This window comes from Poeciliopsis prolifica, unplaced genomic scaffold, assembly GCF_027474105.1.
Source record: "Poeciliopsis prolifica strain line A6 unplaced genomic scaffold, Auburn_PproV2 SCAFFOLD032, whole genome shotgun sequence".
Classification (NCBI taxonomy): Eukaryota; Metazoa; Chordata; class Actinopteri; order Cyprinodontiformes; family Poeciliidae; genus Poeciliopsis; species Poeciliopsis prolifica.
The window spans coordinates 3,420,858-3,441,779 of record NW_026562407.1 but is presented as its reverse complement, the minus strand read 5'-3'; the positions used below and the strand labels follow the sequence as shown (position 1 = coordinate 3,441,779).

General features: G+C 40.9%; 3 protein-coding genes across 6 annotated transcripts in view; 1 reads left to right on the top strand and 2 right to left on the bottom strand.

The window, feature by feature from the left end:
• The first annotated feature begins 9,309 nt into the window (after positions 1-9,309).
• Positions 9,310-13,699, top strand: plin2 (perilipin 2). The gene is made up of 8 exons (XM_055051237.1): positions 9,310-9,388; positions 9,575-9,620; positions 9,716-9,911; positions 10,565-10,647; positions 10,802-11,087; positions 11,825-12,000; positions 12,100-12,216; positions 13,025-13,699. The coding sequence occupies exons 2-8, from the start codon at positions 9,591-9,593 to the stop codon at positions 13,487-13,489; spliced, it is 1,353 nt and encodes a 450-aa protein (XP_054907212.1). The 5' UTR covers positions 9,310-9,388; positions 9,575-9,590; the 3' UTR covers positions 13,490-13,699.
• Positions 13,700-14,203: 504 nt separating this feature from the next.
• On the bottom strand, positions 14,204-17,749 carry cdca9 (cell division cycle associated 9). Of its 2 annotated transcripts, XM_055051184.1 has the most exons (11): positions 17,720-17,749; positions 16,693-16,993; positions 16,493-16,624; positions 15,890-15,927; positions 15,756-15,807; positions 15,615-15,682; positions 15,469-15,533; positions 15,279-15,383; positions 15,001-15,082; positions 14,453-14,539; positions 14,204-14,354 (listed from the first exon to the last, which is right to left on the bottom strand). In XM_055051184.1, exons 2-11 carry the CDS (start codon positions 16,802-16,804, stop codon positions 14,313-14,315), a joined length of 783 nt encoding a protein of 260 aa, XP_054907159.1. In that variant the 5' UTR covers positions 16,805-16,993; positions 17,720-17,749; the 3' UTR covers positions 14,204-14,312. The 2 variants fall into 2 exon arrangements, with proteins under 2 accessions (XP_054907159.1, XP_054907160.1); XM_055051185.1 differs by lacking the exon at positions 17,720-17,749 and having other exon boundaries at positions 16,493-16,619; positions 16,693-16,803.
• An 833-nt stretch (positions 17,750-18,582) lies between these two features.
• The window catches only part of dennd4c (DENN/MADD domain containing 4C), a 40,136-nt gene continuing 37,796 nt past the window's right edge, over positions 18,583-20,922 (bottom strand). For all 3 annotated transcript variants that reach the window (XM_055050957.1, XM_055050959.1, XM_055050958.1), the window contains one exon: positions 18,583-20,482. In XM_055050957.1, coding sequence (XP_054906932.1) covers positions 20,346-20,482 — 137 coding nt within the window. In that variant the 3' untranslated portion in view covers positions 18,583-20,345. The remainder of the gene's footprint in view (positions 20,483-20,922) is intronic.

The following is a 20,922-nucleotide window of genomic DNA, read 5'->3' as shown; positions in this document are numbered from 1 at the left end:
AAGCCGCGAGGGCATCGTGCGGCCACTGCGGGGGTACTCGCAACCGTCGCCCGCCCACCACCACAGAAGCTCTCACGCAGTTTCCAGCACCGCCGCCAACGCTGAACCTGGGCATCCCCCACCGAACAATCAGAGTACACAGCTCTCTAATCCCAGCCGGGGGGCACTAGAGTATGGCTCCCAGGGTTGGGCCCCATCCCAGGGAGTCCCCTGGATATGCCCACCCTTGAAATTGGGCGTCCCTCACTGAACAATCACAGAGTACATAGCTCTCTAATCCCAGCCGGGGGGCACTAGGGTATGGCTCCCAGGGTTGAGCCCCGTCCCAGGGAGTTCCCAGGAAATGCCCAGCCCGGTGCCAGTCGCCTGGCACCATTGCAACTGGCCAAGCCCCATTGGGCTTGGCCAATAGGGCTTGTGGGGCTGTCATTCTGGGTACACTGTTCCCAGGTCCTGGATCTCATCCAGGACTTCTCTTCTGCCACCTTACCCTGAACCTGCCAAGTTTGGCTTGGAGCTTGGCTGGATCCCCTGGTTCTAGAGAACCAACATCCATACCACTGGTCCTACTGGTCCCCACGCACCCTGGTAAGCTAGGAAAAAAGAACAGTCAAACTCCCCTGGTTGGTGTTAAGGCGGGGTTTAAAAATGCCTTTACTCTGGGTCAGATATGTCCACTTCAGATGGTGACTTCATTCAGGTCCGTGAAGCATAAGCTCGCCACATAGCTATTCCCCCCACAGGCTGTGATTCCTTCATTTCTATCTCGTTCTCCACTTCCATCATTTCATTTAGTACATCTTCCTTCACAGCCTGTGATTTCTTCACAGCCTGTGATCGCTTCATTTCTTTCTCTTTCTCCACTTCCATCACTTCGTTTAATATATCTTCGATATATTTGATCGAAGATATGGATGGTGGCTCCATTCATGTCCATGAAGCATAAGCTCTCCACAGAGCTATTCCCCCCACAACCACCAGACCTACCCCCAAGACTGCTCCAATGCCTATTGCAAGATTCTTGAAGAAATTTCCCTCCTTTATTTCTTCAGGAATCACAGCCTGTGATTCCTTCATTTCGGACTCGTTCTCCACTTCCATCACTTCGTTTAATATGTCTTCAATCACAGCCTGAGCTTCTTTCACAGCCTGTGATCGCTTAATTTCTTACTTGTTCTCCACTTTCATCACTTCGTTTAATATATCTACGATCACAGGCTGTGATTGCTTCATTTCTTTCGCATTCTCCACTTCCATCACTTCGTTTAAGACATCTTCAATCACAGCCTGTGCTTCCTTCCTTTCTTTCTCTTTCTCTACTTGCATCACTTCATTTAGTATATCTTCAATTGTAAAAATTGTAAATTTTTATTGCGCTCCGTTAGCTTTACAAACGTTGTAAAGCTAACTGAGGACGCTTTACATCGATGCTAACGATCCGAGGACGATCGGTTAGCATAGTCATTGGAATAGCTGTTCCAAACATGGCGACTCCGAGAACCAGCACGAGGAATGGATTACTTACCCTAAACCTGCCAAGTTTAGCGCACCCAAAGCCCGCTTGGAGCTTGGCTGGATCAGTTACCAGTTTTTAAACGAACTACAATAAAACTGCTGCAACTCCGGTCCACAGTCCGTTCGGACTCAGAGCGTGGTTCGGGTCTGCAGCTCCAAAAACCAGGCAAAATGTTCAGGAAAAGGTAGCAGCTCTAACTGGTTAGCAAAAAAAAATTACAGTCCACAGTGGAACAGTCCGAACCTCGACCATGAATGGTTGCCGGCCGCTGTCAGTACGTAGCAGCTTAAAGGCACAGCTACAGTACAGTTCAGTCCATCACAACCAATCAAATTGCTTAAATTTGATTTTGCCCTTGATTGACCAGTAAGGTAGACAAGTGAAATTGATGCATTTACTTGCTAAATACCAATTATTAACAAAACGCTACATTTACTGTATTTTAAGCCAACAAACATTACCTGAGGGGTTAACCCCTTTTCTTTTAGAAATGTCACGGCAGACGTTCTCAAAGTTTTCACGCCCATCCGCCCGTCGATCTATTTTGACATCTTTTTCTGCCTTTGTAATGCAAGTTGTTTAATTGGTGGAATAATACTGACATCTACTGGCGAAATACTAGTATAGTTATTCATCATCTTTAGCTGTCTTTCTAAAGCAAGTTGTTTCATTGGTGGAGTCAAAAGGACCCTCAAAGAGGGTGGCAGAATAATAATAAGAAACAGTACAAAAACAATAGGCCTTCGCAACGTTTAGCTGCTCGGGCCTAAAAATATTTGTAGAATATTGTAGATCCAAAACACAATTGTGTCCTCATTGGGACAAGATTATGATTTTAAAATTTTAAGGACTGATTGTTGTTTTTTATCTTGTTTGTTTGTTTGTTTGTTTGGGGGGAGGGGGTAAAGGAGGTATGGGATTTTTTTGTCTAGGTTCTACAGCTAGAACAATACATAAGTTAGTATTTCTGAAAGTTTGAAGCACTTTAAAGTTAAGATGGATGTGGAACCCTGGTTCATAAATGAGGATTACTTTGTGTTGCACCTAACACTTTTATTTTAAAACAGGCATTCCTAATTTTTAAGTATCTGCATGACTGCCTTCACAATCCTCATGATTTGTCTCCTTTATTTCAGAGAGTGGGTGGTAATAAAAAGAACAGAGAGTCGTTGCTGGGCTGCAGAGACCACCTGAGCAGAGGTCCGTTCGGGTGCCCGCACAGTAAGTGTCTGGAAGTTGGAAAAAAGGCCCAGAGAGACGACAGACCGTTTGGCCCATCTGTCAGCTGCCACTCTGTACTTATTACAGCTTCCCTCAAGTCCAAGTCGGGTTTCTTCTGGTTTCTACAAAGTCCTGCAATTCCCCCAGTGATGTTTTGGAGACCAGCTGACAGAAAGAGTCCAGAAAATAAAAAAAAAAATTTAAAAAGTCCGGATGGAAAGCAGAAATGAAGTACTGCTCTTTTCCCACGTTGTTCTTGGCTGCTGTCTGCCCCCAAAGACTTAAGCGAACACTTCCAAAACAAAGAGATTGTCTGTGTTGGTGCCCAAAAAGCCGGCCCACGCATGTACGCACACTTGCACAAAGACAGAGCCACACTCACATGCTGAAAAAAACTTATTTCAATTGCATCTAAGTGCCTGTTAAAGCAGCTGTTTTCTGTAAACACAGCTTCAACTTAGACATTTGGTTTCAGATCCCTCTAAATTATGGCTTAATCACCAGAACTTGCTGAGGTTGTCAGCAAACAGAAAATATAACAGTGAATAGATGCCCTCATTGCCAGCTCCAACAGCCGGCCTGCTAATCCAGGCTTGGTTCTGTGAAAAAGCCCTGCAATGGGATCCAGTGGAAGCACTGCAGGGTCATGTGTTGGAGCCACATGGGTCTAATCTTCCTGTTTCACATCTGCCCCTAAGTGTTCAACAACCAGAGCAAACACCTCTGATTCTGCAGCTTTGAGTTTGTTTTGTTCTCTCAAAATGAAAAATTGTTACTGGAACTCATCATTAAGGTGGAACTGGGGTCGAGGCACGATCCCACAGGAATGACAAAGATCTCAATCTCCGTTCTCTTCTTCACAATTTCAACTGTGACGGGTTGTTTATTATTATTTTTTAACTCAATACCCACAGCGGGAGACATGGATGGTTGTCTTTGCTAATGAGCCAAACTCATTATTTCAGGATTACATCCAACAGGTGCCCAGAGCCCGGATTAACAAGACTTTTGTCTATAAATGTGTGCTGGATATCCAGCTAAGCATCGATTGTCTGCACAGATCCTTCTTTTATTAAGGGCTGAAGTCATGATTGTTTCAAAATGGTGAGCATGAGGGCCTTTCTGCATGGAAATGTCAGGCTTAGGCAGAAGCTTTATCAAATTTAGATCCCAAAATATGACAAAACTCAGCCAACATCTGAGTCCTGATGGATTTTTACAACGTACTTTGAAATTATTTAAATAGACTAGGACAAGAGATCCTGGCTGCCTGTTTTCATGAGCTGAAATTCTCTTTACTCACCATTTTTGAAAATTTATTTTAGCAAGCTGCATATAAAAAGGAGAGGTTACAACACCACAAAATACTGTGCAAAAATCATCCATTATTTTTTCACATTTCCTTCACTTGGGCCAGGACCACAAGGAAGCGCTTCACCCTGTTCCTGTCAACACCATGGTTTCAATTTAGAAAGCTCTGATGGTCTTGGTCAGTGAACGTTGGATATCCCAGTCCCATGAACCCAATAAGACCACATCCATCCATTTGCTGTTCTCCCTTGTCCCTAGTGGGGTCGGGAGTTGCTGGTGCTGATCTCCAGCTTCGTTCTGGGCGAGAGGCGGGGTACACCCTGGACAGGTCAACAGCCTGTTGCAGGGCACCAATACAACCACATTATCTGCAAAAAGCAGAGACCCAATCCTATGACCACACTCAACACCTTTCTTGTGCCTTGAGCGTCTGTCCACAAAGGCTATAAACAAAATCTGTGACAAAGGGCAATCTTAAAGTGAACACCAACTCTCACTTTAAGCTGCTATGTTGTTTGGTGCGCTTGTTCAACTGCTTGTCAACAAAGGCTCAACTGACCAAGGCAGCGACTTAATGCACAACCCAGAATGAGAAAGGTCAAGAGCCAACAGTAGTTCAACCGACACAACCCAGCTGTCCATATATTACATTCTCTGAACCACGACATGTTGTGCGATGAAGTGGATAGTTGGCATCCATCATCTCTAACCAGGCCTGCTATATTTCATCCACACTTCTATCGCTTGCTGGATATTTCCTCTCTCTCTGATGATTCTTTGTTAACCAAAGATTTGGTGCCACTTTCAAAGTCACTTAAATCCTCTTCCTGTCTTATTTTGATACTCAGTCTTGATTCTACAACCAAAGCATTGGTTTACAATTGTTTTCCCAGGTCAGATTTGTTTTTTAGTTTGCTTCTACTGCATATGTCACTTTAAGGGTGGATAAAACTACAACAGAGATTGTGCTTGAGGTTGTAACATTTAAACTTCGAGCTGACCGTCAGTGAGTCATATTTCTTCTCAGCCTCATTCCCCTGTGATCTTCAAAGCCTGAAAGGACAGCCGCTCTCCTCCTGTCTGCTCCCTGTCTTCCAGCAGCGTCTCTCGCTGTGTGTGATCCTGAGGTGTGACACTTTCCCAGTAGCCCACAGGTATCTGTTACCCAGCCAGGGGGGCTGGCTCGTCACCCAGATCATCTGCCTGTCTCAGAGGGCACAATGGAGCTGATTGATCTCCAGTCCCTGGGGGTACAGACTGGGCGTACCCGGCATGCCAGCTGCACACCAGCAGAACCCGCAGGAAACAGACACTGAATTTCCTTCCATCGTTCAATGGTCCTCAATGCACTTCTCCTAAAATATGATTCTGCTGAGTCATTCTCTAAAAACCGAAAATTTCTGGACTGCTTGAGGAAGGCGGAGTACCCAGAGATAACCCAGGCTGGCACAGGGAGAACATGCATACTCCACGCAGAAAGACGCCAAACCAGGATTTGAACCCAGTGGCTTCCTGTGGCAAGTATAGTAACTGCAGCAACGTGCAGCTCATATTAAAATTAATCTACAAAGTATTACTGTCCTCTATCTAATAGGTGGAGGTAACAAAAATAAAAAGTTCAGCTCACTGCAAAACCAACATTTATGTGCAAAAGGTTTAAAACATGAGTTGTTCATGTTTCAAACCTGGTAGGTGTTCGCAGAAACTGTCAACATTGGCGCCATCTACTGGATTAAATCTGGAAGTACTAAGTTTTACAGCACCGTTTTACTTTCTTTAATTCTAAATTTATGAGAAACTTTTTTCTGGGTCACTTGTTGATTGCGAAATGTACTGTGAGGTCAAATAAGCAGCACATTTTCTGACACATCCTAGTATTTACCACAGGAATCTGCAGCCTCTAAATCTGATGTGAAACGAGAACTAAGACAAAATGAATGGCTTTCTTCGGCTGGACTGTGGCAACCTCAGTGTGATTTGAAGGAAGTCGAGTGGGGAGAGTGAACTCAAGCTACCCCAGATGATGTCACTGAGGGTTTTATTTACCCAAGGTAGAAAGTCAAAGAACTGTGCCTTCGGTCTGCATAAAAATATTGTACAAACAAGGACTAGGAGAAACTAAACATCCACACATTTTATAAATTCAATTGAAATATGATGCAATTGCAAACCAACTTTTATGAATTGTCTGAGAAAGTTTGTTTGGAAGTAGATGGCAAAAGACATCTACTTCTTTGTTTTCCAGAGAGAATTCATCCATCCATTCAGCCCCGACAAAAAGCTACGTTTGTGGAATAAAAAATTAGATCTTAATGAATAAATTCAAAGCAAGTTTTATCCCACACAATTCAACTAAAAACAAGCAAATATATTTGAAGGATAACGATAAAAAGAAGAATTTACCAGTATGCGTACTGGTGAACTTTGTTAAAATACCTTCAGAGTAAGTTTTTGTATTTGTGTTTCTTTTTCAAGATAAACCTCAGATTTTTGACTCGGTCATCCAAAACATTCAATCTTCCCAGTTTAAGTCATTTTTCTGACTGTGGATGTATGTTTGTATTTACTGTTATCCTAAAAAAGAATGTATTCGTCTTCAGGTTTCAGGTATAGATCTGAAGATTTTTAAAGTTATTTGCAACAGTTAATCTGTTAATCCACTTTGAGAAAAGCACCAGTTTCAAGTAGAAAAAGGAACAAATCTGTGTACATGAACAGTGAAGGTCAGAGGTCATGTAGAGGTCATGTAGAGTGTGGTTGAAGCTTCGCCAAAATGCAAACAGAAACTTGGGTAGAGCAAAGTAATGAAGTTAAAACAGAAATGGAAAATGTACAATGCTTGATATTGTCTGATAGCTCTGCTGCAGTTCATTTCATCTGTGATACTTTAATTGCTTCAGTATCAAAGTGAAAGTAAAAAAAATAAATAAATTATTACGCTTCTGACCCCTAAACAGAAGTTTTTGAGATCTCACGTCGTCGTGCGAATGAGTCACAATCAAATGGTCTTTGATTCGCATTGAAGCCGACCCGAGCCATAAAGGGAGCATGACGTGTGCCATAAAACACGATCCGATCAATGTCCAGTACAACGTGGAGTCACGACCCGCTACGTGTTCATTAACGAGACAGGAGTTCTGTTTTAGATCCTGCGGAAAATCAGAACCAACTTTACATCTTTGATCCTGACAGACTCTCTGTGGTTTTCTGAAGCCAACATTTTCATGTGGGCTTGATTTGATCTACTTACATGCTAATAAATTGAGCCCAATGGTCCCAGTGCGTTTGCCAGCTGAAGAAGCTGAAATGTGAATATGTGTTTCACCATCTGGCCTCCAAATGCAAAGCAACAGTGATTCCGCACATATGATTGATTCAACTTTTATTAATGTGTATGAAAACAGAAATATACACCAGAAAGAGGAAAGAGATCAGCCAGTTTTCAGCATGTTACAGTGTATTACACAAGTGAAAAAAGTTTGACTACACTGAAATCCCTCCATTATTAAGCAACTGATTATAACCTGGAATAAACCAGGAGAATTTATTCTGTACAGGATGTTACAAAGGGTAATAAAAGATGTGGATCAGACTTGGAACTGGAGGATGAATCATGCTTTTATGTGTTTGTATTGCAGCAGCTAACCTGCTGTCATCCTGGCAGGCAGCTTACTGGGCCACACAGACAGAAAAAGGTCATCTGTTATAAACTTTGCAGTCGCGGTCCCTTTCATTGCTGATGATTACCGAGAGGCAAACAGGTTGATAAATGTCTCTTATAATGCCTGACTGTGGAACGTGGATACTTTTTGTTACATTATACTCCTAAATTAAATCTGATACAGACAGCTGCTTTAAGAGGTCAACTTTTTTTAGTAGACAGAGTCCACCTGTGTGTAATTTAAAGTCATTGTGACTGTAGGTGCTCTGTGAAGGCCACAGAGCCTTCACAGAGAACATTGCTAAAGAACATTAATTAACAATTAGCAACCAAAGACCAAAAGTATACAGAAGACAAATGAGAGAAAAATATGTGAAGTGGTTCAAAGTGAATCATCTCTCCCCCCCCAACAAAGTCTTTACTGACTTTTTCTGCAAGACAGAAAAAGTGGCTAAAATAACTTATTTTATTCTGAAGGTCCAAAGAGCCTCTTGTGGCTCTGGAGCCTCATGTTGCAAACCTCAAATGTACACCACACTTTTCAGAAGTGTTTTGGTGAAAAGGAAACATACATCACATTTAGTCAGGTTATCAGCTGTATTTGTATAATTCAAACTAACAATAAATGTGATTACTGGTCTTTGCTGCACTATTACTGTTAGTCATAAGAAGAAACACTTAGAAACTAAACTATTATTCACAGAGTATTCCGTCTTAATGCTCTGTATTTGGAGATTTTTGTCTCAAACCTGGGGTATTAGGAAGCTTTTGAGCTCAAACCATGAGAAGAAAATCCCCAGAGGACCTTTACTTATGTAACAGAATCCCAAAATAAAATCAGTTTTTGTTACAGGGAATGAGCCGAGCGCAACCTTGAAAAAGAAAATGTTCAAGTGTTTAGGTCATTTGAAGAAGATTAGAAATATTTGATAGATTTTCAATATGTGGGTCATCTAAACAGGGTCAGTGATTTGTGATTCTTCATTTTAATGTCAGAGGAGAAAATGGGTGAGGTAGTACGGAAGTAAATATGTAGGTAGTATGTGGGTGGATGGTCGTTTGTCCGGGGTTCCCTGATGACGGACTGAGAACTTTTCACACAGTCTCTCCTGGAGAGAGGAACCAATCCTTCAAAGTGAAACAAAGATGTTAATACATCTGCACATTTTCATTCATGGATAGTATCAGGCACTCAATGTGCAACAAGGGTGTTTTATTTACTTGTCTATTTTATTTATTGCATATGACAGATTAATTTGATTAAAATCATATTCTAAAAAGGTATCACATCATTAAAACCCATTTCAACAGATGTGTGTAAAAATGTGGCAACACCAGTGACTTTGACTTTCAACTTTATAAAGAAAGAAAAAAAAATGCAACAAAAGAAAAGTTCCTGAATGGACAACACCTGACGTCATGATTGAAAATTCACTTTTTTTAATGTCAAAATATTTCACTCGTCACCGATTTGAACGTTAGCTGACAGGTGAAAGTTCACGAATCAGAAGAAAGCCCCATCTGCGCTCTGTCACCTTTGTTCCGGAATCATTGCGTCACAGCGCCACGCCTCATCTCGCGATATTTCAGTCAGAGCGAATAAATACTGCAGCCGTTGGTTCGTTCACATCATCCGGTGAAGAAAGTGACATTTGTGGGTCGTCTCTCGCCTTTACTCGGTAAGTGTTTTGAACACTTTGTTGAAAAACGACCCGTTAGCTGTGGTGTTTACAACAGATACCGGAACTACTTTACTGTACTGCGGAAGTGACGGCCGACTCCTGTAATGTTTTTTTTTTGTTTTTGTTTTTTTGGTATTTCTTCAAAAGAAAAGTTGTTACAGTAAAATAAATGTGTTTTTACAGATTTCTGAGAGCAGAAATGGCAGCAACTGAAGTTATGCCAAATCAGGTAAAGACTATAGCGATGCTGCTTCAAATCTAAAATCTCACTCATTCAGTGCTAAGAAAGTGATGCAAGTTGTGTTTCTCTGCATTTGCTCACAGAGTGTGGTGGAGAGGGTAACCAGCCTCCCTCTGGTGAGCTCCACCTACAGCCTGGTGTTCAGTGTGTACTCCAACACCAAGGACAACCATCCTTACATCAGGAGTGTGTGCGAGGCTGCAGAGCAAGGGGTCCGCACCATCACCTCTGTGGCCCTCACCACGGCCTCGCCCATCATCGGCAAGCTGGAACCTCAGAGTAAGACGGGTTGAAAGGACAAGCGACGCATACTAAAACCTCCAGCTGAGTCACGTCACTAGAACTTGAAACAGGATGGTTAACCCAGACTCCTGACTCTTAATCCAGTTGATCTTTCACCTCATTATGACTGAGCGTGTTACATAAGTATTCACAACTCTAGAATTCTTCAAGTTTCGTATTCAGTTTGGATTTTTTTGGCTGAAACAAGACAAAGTGGCTGGTTTTTGAAATATTTAACAAATAAGGTTGACCTGCACCCCAATGGTTTAGCGACACCCATCTTTTTCATAAGAAAAAAGCAGCCATACCCATATTTAACATTATTGGGGATTGGTGCAATGTTATTTATTCTCCAGATAAAACCTTTTGGGTTTTGGATGTGTTAACTACTTAGATAACAAGTAGTTGCCCTGGGTTTTATTTTTTGCATTTCAAAGTAAACTGGGCTAAAATACAAATGGAAGCTGTGTAACTTTGCCTCTAAGTTTCAATTGTGCAGTTTTGTGTTGGTCTATAGTGAAATCCCACGAAACGACTTCATATTGCTGGTTATAAGGTAGAAAATGTGAAAAAGTCTAAGGGATGTTCAAGTTATCTTGACTTTTTTGCTTCAGAAAGTCTATAAATTGTCTCTTTTGTTCCATCTACAGTTGCCATTGCCAATGACCTGGCCTGCAAAGGTTTGGACAAGATTGAGAAAACTCTGCCAATCCTCCATCAGCCCTCTGACCAGGTATGGCAACAAGCCCAGTTGCACAATACTGATGTGAGCTAATCTCCCCAAACAGCGTTGATCATGTTGACCCATGGCTTTTCTTCCATAACCTTCCACTTTTGGCTTCAATCATTTAAACAACAAAAATTCCCCCATCTGTCTTTTCCCCCAGATTGTTTCCAGCGCCAAGGATGTCGTAACCACCGCTAAGGATGTTATGACGGGAAAAGTCTCTGGAGCCAAGGGCACCGTCTCTGACACTCTGAGCACTGTGGTGGAAAAGACCCGGGGCGCAGTCCAGGACGGGATGGAGAGGACCAAGGCTGCCGTGAGTGGGAGTGTGAGCACAATGCTGGACAGCAGAGTGGTGCAGCTGGTCAGCAGCGGAGTGGACACGGCCCTCACTACGTCCGAGAGCCTGGTGGAGCAGTATCTGCCAATGTCAGAGGAGGAGCTAAGTGAGTGGAAGTTATTGGGTAAATGCTTGGAAACAATATTCAGACACCTTTATCATTTTATGTTTTGTCACGTCGCAACCAAAAACCTCCATCGTATTGGAATTTTATGTGATGGACCAGCAGGTACAATAGTTATGAAGGTGAAGGAAAAATGCAGTGTGTGTTTGAGATGCAACTCAGATGCTCCCAGTTGTTGTCAAAACAACCTCATTGCCAGTTATGTATCATGACTGTTCAAAAGTAAAAAAAAAAAAAAACAAAACAAAAATCCCTCCAGCTGCACAGCATCCAAACCAGAGGGAATAAGTGTTCAAACATGTGACGCCTCAACAAAATAAAAAAAATCTATAAAAAGAACAAGTCAGAACTAACATAACAGAGCTACTTTAACATGCTGCCACCATGAGAAATGAAGTTCCAACATTGTAAAGAACTAAAACAAAATATCTTGCAGTTACATAAAGCTGCATCATGGGTCAGATGGGGACCCATGATGTCCTGAAAACTGGGGTTATCAGATAAATGCTAATGTGCATTAGCTGCTTTTTCCTCACCAGCAACACAATGAAGAGTTGTTCAGAGTGACACTGTGGTACACTGTGGTCAGAGTTCTCAAAGATTTAAAGCCCAGGCGTTCTAACACTGATTTATTGCCTTCATGACTAAAAACACCACACATGCAGTGGCTTGTGGGAGCTAAATATAGTGTGGTTTGGTTTCCCCTCGCCTTGTGACAGAGCTGGAGGCTAAAGCCGTGAAAGGCTTCGATCAAAAAGAGAGCTACTACGTCCGCCTGGGCTGCCTGTCTACCAAGCTGAGGAGGAGAGCGTACACCAGCGCCGTGGCCAGGATACAGGAGGGCAAGGAGCGCAGCCTGGGGTTCATCTCTGAGCTCAACTCCACTGTTGACCTGGTGAGACTTGAACAGCTTCTACTCTACAAGAATCGATGCAAATTATTCCCGTAAGTGTGAAAAATGCCGATTCTAAGATTTAAGCTTTCCTCTTTCTAGATCGAATATGGCAGAAAGAACATCAACAATGCTAACCAGATGGTGAACAACAAGCTGAACTCATTGGTCCCGTGGAAATCTGGTACTCAGACCCAGGAGAATGGTCATCATGCAGAGGTAATTCACACAGGAAGCCAGCCAATTAAGACCCGTTTGGATTTGAACACATTTCTTTCAATTAAACCAAATCAAGCCAGGTGGTTAACAGTTGGAGCCTTGAGGAAAAACACATTTATCCCACATTAGGACTTCATGTAAAAACTGTACGGATAACTAATGAAACTCTCACCGTCCTGGCCACGTCTTACATGAAACCATTTATTATTCTGCACAAGACATTTGGTTGCATCATGAAGGTTTACTAGTCGTTCCAAGAGGATTTGGGTCCAGAAAGGGAGGCAGAGCCAACTCCCTCAGAGCCTTTAAATCCAGCATGTTTGAAAAGGCTTACGTTTAATTAAAGCCACGAAAATTTATTGCCACACCGTTGTAAAGATATGTGAAAATATAAACTAATTTTCATTGCAGAGACATGATCTAACTGAAAACAGAACATATATTTGAGATAAAAAATGTTATCCAATAGCATTTTTTGTGGGATTGGGTAAAGACAATATTAAACATGTATTTTCTTTAAAGAAATGCATTCAAATTGTAGCTGTTTTTACATTTTCAGTATAACATTGGGGGTTTTGCAGTTAAAAGTAGTTTAGGGCTAAAACACATTGCTGCCTCAGATGTTAACTGCTTCCGCTACTGAAGCCGTTTTTTCTTCATACCAGTTTAATATTTGTTTAAACTGGTTCTCATATGCTAGTTATACATTTACAAATACGTGTTGTAGGTTTTACTTCAGGGCAATTATTATAAAACTGATAAAAGACCAACCAAACATGTTCATTTTAAAATGATCTTCTTGTTGCAGGTGATAGAGTCTCGCACCTTGGCTCTCGGTCGTTCCCTCACCCAGCAGCTGCAGACCACCTGCCTCGTTCTGGTCTCCGGCCTGAAGGGACTCCCCAACCACATCCAGCAGGAGGCGCTGTCCCTCAGCCATTCGGCAGCACAGGTGTACAACAGTTTCAGCCGAGCCAAGGTCCTGGGAGACCTGCCGGACAGCGTGTTAACCAGCAGCAGGGTCCAGCTGGGCAAGATGAAGGAGTCCCTGGACAATGTCATGGATTACCTGGTCAACAACACGCCGCTCAACTGGCTGGTCGGTCCTTTCTACCCCAGGATGAGCATTCACAACGAGTCGTCCCCAGCCAGCAGCAAACAACCAGAGAATAGAAACGCCCCCTTCACTCAGCCGCAAACCGAGGAGCCTATGGAGGTGGAGATGGAGTCACTACATTCCCATCAACAATTACTTCAGAGTCAAGACAGCTGAAGTAATTTCACTGCAAAGTCCCTAATTAGCACTGAATGCTTGATGTCTGAGTATGAAGGTTAAGCAAACTGCACTGTTGCTTTTTTATTCTTGCAGAAGTTTCCCCATGATCTTTTTACTCACATGAATGTCTTTATTTTCCAGCCTTTGGATTTAACTTTAATAATAATAATTTGTTCACACCTTCAGAAAATAAACTGGAACTATGAACTTCTGTGTTTTTCCACTCAATGTAATTTTCAAACTTTTAATCCTATGCCAATGAAATTGAACATTTTAACAAACAGACATATCGGACCAATAAGCCTCATTACATCATTTATAAGGGGATGTCACTCAGATTTCATCGAAACATGAGAGCCTGCAGGTTTTGATGCAGCTGATCATCTACGCAGCATGACATTACCACTACCTTGCATTATTACACAAATATACAGAAAAAAATGAAGTATTTTTCCATATATTTCACATTCATTTCATTGAATGTAAAACATTTAGTTCATTTCACATGCAAAAATGCAGCACAGCTTTTATGCAGCCTAATTCTGCCCACAATTTCCCCAGTCAGCCCATTTGAAAACAAAGATTTTTACAATTAGCCTTTTGTTTGTAAAATAAACTGCATGACATTTAGGAGAAAGAAAGATTCCACAATCGTACGGCATCACCAGTAAACTTTATTAAATTTAAAAAGCAAACCATGACATTTATATTTCTTATTACACATTATAGTCGATTGTGCGCAGTCTATGAAAAGACTGCAACCCAAAGATGGCACATTTAAAAAAGGAGTCAAGCCCAACTGGTTGGTCCAGGTCAAATGTCACTGAATTTGACTGCGCTGCGCTAAATAGTCCATCAGACTCTGAAATTGCCAAATCCAAGAAGAATGAATAATTACTTCTAATGCACAAGGTTTCAATGCACTCGATGTGGAAATCCTGTAAATCATAAAGAGCTCACTGTAAGCTTCTGAATCTGGCACCAAGCCACATCATCAAGCAACTCCAGGTTGATTTCCTCCTTTGTCTCTTCAGAAAACATTAACATCTAGAAAGAAGAAAAACTTCACACGTTAAAATATGTCAATTTCAAAAGAATCGCATTTTAAACGACTTAATCTGAAATAGCATCAAAACCTCTGACAATATGCAGGTTAAAAATAGATTTAAACATTTAAAAACCAAAACTACAGGGGAGCTTTATGTCCCTCAGTTAATACTGAAATATATGAACCCAAAGATCAAAAAAAAAAATCTTGAATAGCATTTTAGATGGTTAGTATAAGGACTCGCAGTAATCATTACTGTAAAATGTGACGCTCTCATCGTTTAAACTACTAAAAATCTGAAGCAAATTATTGCATCATCTCCTCCACAAAGAGGCCCATTAACCACCCATTTATTCAAGTCAAGTGTGAAGTCAGAGAAACACAGAAAACACGAAGTAGGCGAGTCCCAGGAAGGAGAAACGCTGCTCTACAGCTGCAAGGAACAAGTATGCATTTTCACCTGTCCCTGCGCCGTCGTCACAGTGATGTGGGCTGCAGGTCCTGCCATTGAACAAGACAGCTCACCAGCAGACAGAACCGACCTGTAGCAAACGGAAAAATAATCATCAAGTTGCCAATCATCTCAGTTTGACTGTTATGAAAACATTCACATCTTACTGCTTTATTATACAAAGGCTTCTCTGTCTTACAGACCATAATTTATCGTCTATGCAGCGCTGTAACCAGGAGAACCCAATAAAGTTCTGGTAGATTTCTTTTCCTGCACTATAGACAGACCTGAGTTTAGGCTTTTTCTGCTTCTGTACCGCCTCGGGAGTCATTTCGGGAGTTTTGCGACTCGCCAGATGGCTCTGGGCTCGTTTGATCGTCGCTGAGGAAGCTCTGCAGGAAAAAGAAGTACAAGCAACTCCTCGACCTTCAGGCCCAATCTGGTTGAGACGACCTCACACAGGCGGTCGGGTCTTACCTGAGGTTTCCAGTGCTGTTGCTGATAGTTATAGTTCTATTTCTTTTTGTGCCTGTTTTGGCACTCTAAAAAAAAACAAAACAAAGACAACAGCAAATAATAATGAAAAGCCTGTTTGAATCATTGTTTTATGTCAAACGAGTCACCTTTGCATTCCTGGCAGAAGCCCTCTGGGCCGGGGTGGACAACACCGGCGCAGAATCAGTCGATTTTACTTTGAAAATGAAAAGTGCAAAATCATAAAATACCAGGCAATACAAGAGGAATATTAGAGTACAAACAATTACCTGGTCCCCTGGGGACTCGCTTGAGAGGCTGAGTCATTTCACGGGATTCACTCTGAGAGAGAAAAAAAAAAAAAAAAGTTTATTTATTTAAGAAATCCTTTCCTGTGAAGCATAGAGGGAAGAAATTGACTCACCTGAATGGCTATCGACACCTCACTGGCCGAGAGGTCCTCTATCACAGAAGACCAAAAAATTGGAGAAAACACCCAAAAAAAAATAACAAAAAAAACAAAGACAGGTCAAGTAAGTAGTCCATCTTTTTCCAAAACCTGGACTGAGAGTTTCAAAGACTTAATTGGTTTTGTTGTAGAAATAGTGAAAATAGATTGTCACACAATCATCTCATTCAAAATTGAATATCAGTGTGAGCTTTGATTAGAAAGCTTTCAATCACAATGTCTCATTTTGTTAATGTCTTCCATATTGGATGTGAAATTGCTCAGATTTAATTACATCAATTAAGTAAACCCAACTCCTGCGTTTTCCTTCTAGCATTTTCATTCGGTTTTTAACATGCTGGTCATCTTATTTTATCATTATTCAAACGTGATACAGTTTAGAGGGAATTGCACCATTTTTTATTGCCCCGGTTAAACAAATGAGGCAACGTTAATCCCGTTACGTCACCAGCCTTCAGTACCATTTGGGTCTGTTCAGCTATATCTGCATCAATTTGAAATACTTCAAATTTTTTTTTTTAAATAAGATCAAGTGCAAAACATAACTCTAAGACTTACGGCTGATCAGATCCCCTACGAGAGTATTTTGAAGAGAAGGAGGCATTTTCATCAGCTCCACTTTAAACACTTTGTCAACTGTCGCTATGAGACTCTCCAGTTTGGACTCCAAGTGCCTCATGCGGTCCTGTGCTGGAAATGCATTAAAAATAAAATAATAATAACAATAAATGGTTTCTTTGTTTTGTTTTGCCATCTACCTTCTTTCTCAATCTGTTGGATAAAAAGCCCATGCTTCTTCCGTCGCATTTTCCGACTCAGCTGCTGCTTGTTCTCGGTATTTGCTTCAACTTTCGCCCGTCGTTGTGACATTTCGTCTCCCTTTCCTCTCAGAAGTACAAAAAAAGAAAAAAAAAAAAAAAAAAAAAAAAGCAAGCCAACGCCAGGAATACACACCTGTGACTCCAGCTGCTTTAATTAAAGGCTTTAATCAAGAGCCGCTTCCTTCTTCAACCTCAGAAAACCGGAAGTCACCTCAGTGCATATCCTGTTGGCTGGCAACTGTAAAAGAAATATTTAAAAAAAAAACATAAAAACTGCGCTGAAAATCTTAATTAGCTTTTTTTTCTTCTTCTTTTTTAAATCACCACTCATTTAATTATTATTTTTAAATAATTACAGGAGTTAATTCCTTTTTTTATGTCTGCAAATGACTGAAGACTATCAACACAATTTTTGCTTATTTTTTTTTGTACCGACAGATTTTGATGTTTAAATGTCTTGAATAATTTGCAACAAAAACTTCTTGCTGGGAAAAGACAGCATGCTGTCACCATGTCATCACTGCTGTTTTTACTTTGTTTTCTGCTGATGATCTGTTGTTTTTAGACAGCGTTCATTTGACATCCTATAAACAGGAACATCATGTCAGCTCCTCACAAACTTCAGTGACAACAATGTTGTGCAATTTCTTGAATGTTTTCCTGGAGCACTGGAGATGAAATCACAGCTGTATGTTTCCACACTTTTTAAAAGAAAACATTTTTCTGTATCAGTACTAAAATAAAAATATTTTTTCATAATTTCCACAATTTTTTGTTTTTTTGCATACTTCATATTAACTATAGTCCAAATCTCAAATCATGGTAATCCATTCCTCTCTTATTTAAGTTTGTGAGTTTAAGTCCATGATGCATTAAAACGTCTTGACTGCAGCTGTTGACACTGTTGGTGTAACGTCACTTTTACCTTGTTGCTCAGTTCTGAATCCTGCAGGAGAATACACACATTATTACCAATCTGAGATTTGGTTGTGGGAAGAAGTCCTTCTTGGAACACGTTTCGATCCTCCAGACAACGCCGTGCTCTCCGGCAGGATTGTGAGCAAGCCCACTCTCTTGGATGAGAAGCAACCCCACACAAAGTGCATCAGGAGGCTTTGCTGTTGGCGCAACACACAACATGCTTTACCAGATGTTACAAAAAAACATAAAAAATTGAGTGAGTGGCTCTGAGAAAACAACTTAGCACCATTCTTCTGTATTGAGGTATTTATGAGGCAAATCAATTTATGCACTTTTGCTGGGCTCTTGAGAGAAATGCAACTGGAGTTGTGAAATTGGACATTTTTCCCCGTCCTTCTCAAATACCTCAAACTGAGGCAATGAAGAGTTTCCTGTGGAATTTCTGCTAAAGGTTGTTTGCTGCTGTGCAGACGTCTGTAGAGTCCAGGTTTCTCTCTGTGCTGAATTGAGTTGGTAAAAACACCTGCAGCTATCTTTGTGCCATTTCTCAGCTAAAGTTCTTAACATATTCAAAAATTTAAAAAATTACACGTGTTGCTAACAGAATTTAAGTTGGCTTTGTTTTGACGGAAATGACCTGTTACCCTTCGAGTCATGAGAATTTGTTCAATGTTCTTCCGCTTACTGAAGTCAAGGGCATAATTTGGACAGATGGAGAGATAAAATAAAGAGTGATGGATTGGTGGAAAGACTGATAGATAGATGAATAGCTTTGGTATCTTTTAATCAACAACAATAATATATTTGTAGAAAATGTTATAATTTTGCAAAAAAAGTGTGTGTGAAAAGTGAAAAAATAAAAATGTAGAAACCAAAGCATTGACAAAAACACATCTTTGTTTCCAATCAGTTCACAAACTCATTTATTGCAGCGCTTTTAAGGACAGACATTCATTTTCTTTCCACAGGATGGTAAGAGATCATTTTCATTTGTTATTAAAAAAAAAAAGTCTTCTCTGTACAACCAAGAAAAACTAATTTACATAGTTAGTACAGGATGGAACCCCCTTTAAAGACACATTTAAAGGGATGAGGATGCTGTTAGTTATAAAAATTCTACATTACCAAACCGTCTTCAATCCAAATGTGAATAATACAAAAATAAATAATCAAGATTATTTTTTTTTCTTTTTGTTTGCTCTGTGATGTGGCTTAATCTTATCGTCACAATGGGTTAAGTTCAGATCTCACTCTACGCAGTGCAAATGGAATATTTTACATGATTTCTTCTGTACAAGTCAAGCTCCCAACTCAGATCTAAAAATAGTTCAATCTAAGGCCCATTTCCCCAACAGGTCATCACAGCACTAATCTGATTTACCTCATGCTTCAGCATTTAGTGGAATGTCACCTCAGACTCCTGGGAGAGAGTCAGCAGTAATCAACAAGTTCTGGTTTCTGCAGCTTCTTTCAAAAAGGGACTGGAGCGATTAAAATGACGTCCACTCCGTGAGTGATGGGAGCGCCCGGCGGGAGGATTTGCCTCATCACAGCGGCAAACGTAAAATTGTTTCACTTAAATGTTGCGTGATGGACCAGCAGAAAGAGGTCAAATACGTGAAGTAGAAGAAAAAGGATGCATAGGTTTAATAACACTACTGCAGCAATTTCTAGAATTTAATTTGAAAAAGAAAATTTTGAAAATCCATGCACCATTTTTCTTCCACTTTTCAATTATGGACCATTTTATGCAAATGTAAAAAAAAAAAAAAAGTACAAAGGGTGTAAATACTTTTGAAATTTATAAAATTTTTACTTTGTAAAGAAGTGAAGCCTTTATTTGATTCAGGGAAAAGAGAATAGCCCAACTATATATCAGCTCTCACACAATAAGGCCTTTTAGAGCAACTAGTGCAGCAAGTTCCTGTTAAAAAAAGGCAGATATAAGAAGCAAACCGAGCTGCTGTTTAGCTTTCCTGTTTAGCACGGCTGTGTTGCTTTTGGATCAGTAGTGTGGCACTCCTGCATTCGGGAGTCGGGTGTTGTTGCAGAGACCAGTTCTGGTGTAAGACATGCTCCTGGCTGCAGGGCGATCTGGAATGTTGTGAATCCATTTTAGTGATTGATACTTAGTGATTGTCCGTAGCCGCGGTCACTGAAACAAACACAAGCTTGTATATTTACACTTCAACATCTCCAGAATTCATTAAGACTTGGAAGGAACAAAAATAAACAACAACAAGAAAAGGCAGCTCTGGTTTCAGGTTTCTCACTTGAATGAAAAATATGTACAAACAGGTGGTGAAGCTCAGTATGTGTGTTATTGCCTGCTTTAGAAAGTGCAAACACAGAGCAGTCTGGCTCGGCACTCTGGGACATATCCGTCTCATCCGATCTGATGTGGGAGAAGTTACAGGACGGAGGAAGTGACTGCGGTGCGGGCAGACGAAACATTCTGTTAGGCAACGAGTGAAGAAGCGCGGCTCGTGTCGTCCCGGGTGGCAAAAAACATTTCCCACCGAAAGCCACGGCTTGAAAACATACAAGAAAAAAACAAAACAAAAGCAGCTTTAAAGTACCATGTTCAGCTAAGGGAGCGGCTTTAAAAAGTTCACTGTTCCCCTCTGCTGCGGATGACCAGTGAGGACGCTCTGAGACGCAACCGTTGTTCAGATGAAAGGGGCGCCGAAACATTTCAGACACCACTCGATGCTGGCGCTGGGCGGGCGGTCCATGCGGTGCAGAGACTTGAGCTGCTCCGGGCTCAGCTGGTCGTAGGCCTGCCGGTACTCCCTGTCGAAGGCCTCTGCAGGAGACAAAGAGGCAAAATCAGCAAAGTTTCTCCAAAAACCCAACCTTTCAATCAGGTACTTCTTCTTTACTTCAAGAATATGTTTTAAATGGGATATAACAGTAATATGAAGGCCAAAATCTCACAAGACAAAAGCAGGTGCCTTTTTAAGTAAGATGCGTGTGTTTATATTTATAATCCAGAAAATGGAGACGAGAAAAAAAAAAGTTTAACTTTAGCATTCACTCTTGCTGATTGCATTTGTAAAATGTTATTTGTTGTATTTATGGATCAAACATATTTAATGAATCACTGCAACGATGGTCATGTGACCTATATGGTAATATCATTATTTATATGAAACGTATTTTGCTAATGTAAGTAGCAAAAACATTTTGTTACGTCACTGAAAAGCTTCAACGTTATTGCATTCAAAATGGCAAAAATTATTAGAC

Bases quoted from the DNA above. Each gene is read 5' to 3' on its own strand.
- plin2 (XM_055051237.1), top strand. From the start codon at position 9,591: ATGGCAGCAACTGAAGTTATGCCAAATCAG. The intron at 10,648-10,801 runs GTATGGCAACAA...CTTTTCCCCCAG, and splicing joins TCCATCAGCCCTCTGACCAG to ATTGTTTCCAGCGCCAAGGA. The intron at 11,088-11,824 runs GTGAGTGGAAGT...GCCTTGTGACAG, and splicing joins AATGTCAGAGGAGGAGCTAA to AGCTGGAGGCTAAAGCCGTG.
- cdca9 (XM_055051184.1), bottom strand. From the start codon at position 16,804: ATGTCACAACGACGGGCGAAAGTTGAAGCAAATACCGAGAACAAGCAG. The intron at 16,625-16,692 runs GTAGATGGCAAA...ATGCATTTCCAG, and splicing joins CCAACAGATTGAGAAAGAAG to CACAGGACCGCATGAGGCAC. The intron at 14,355-14,452 runs GTGAGCTCTTTA...TGGCAATTTCAG, and splicing joins GCCAGATTCAGAAGCTTACA to AGTCTGATGGACTATTTAGC.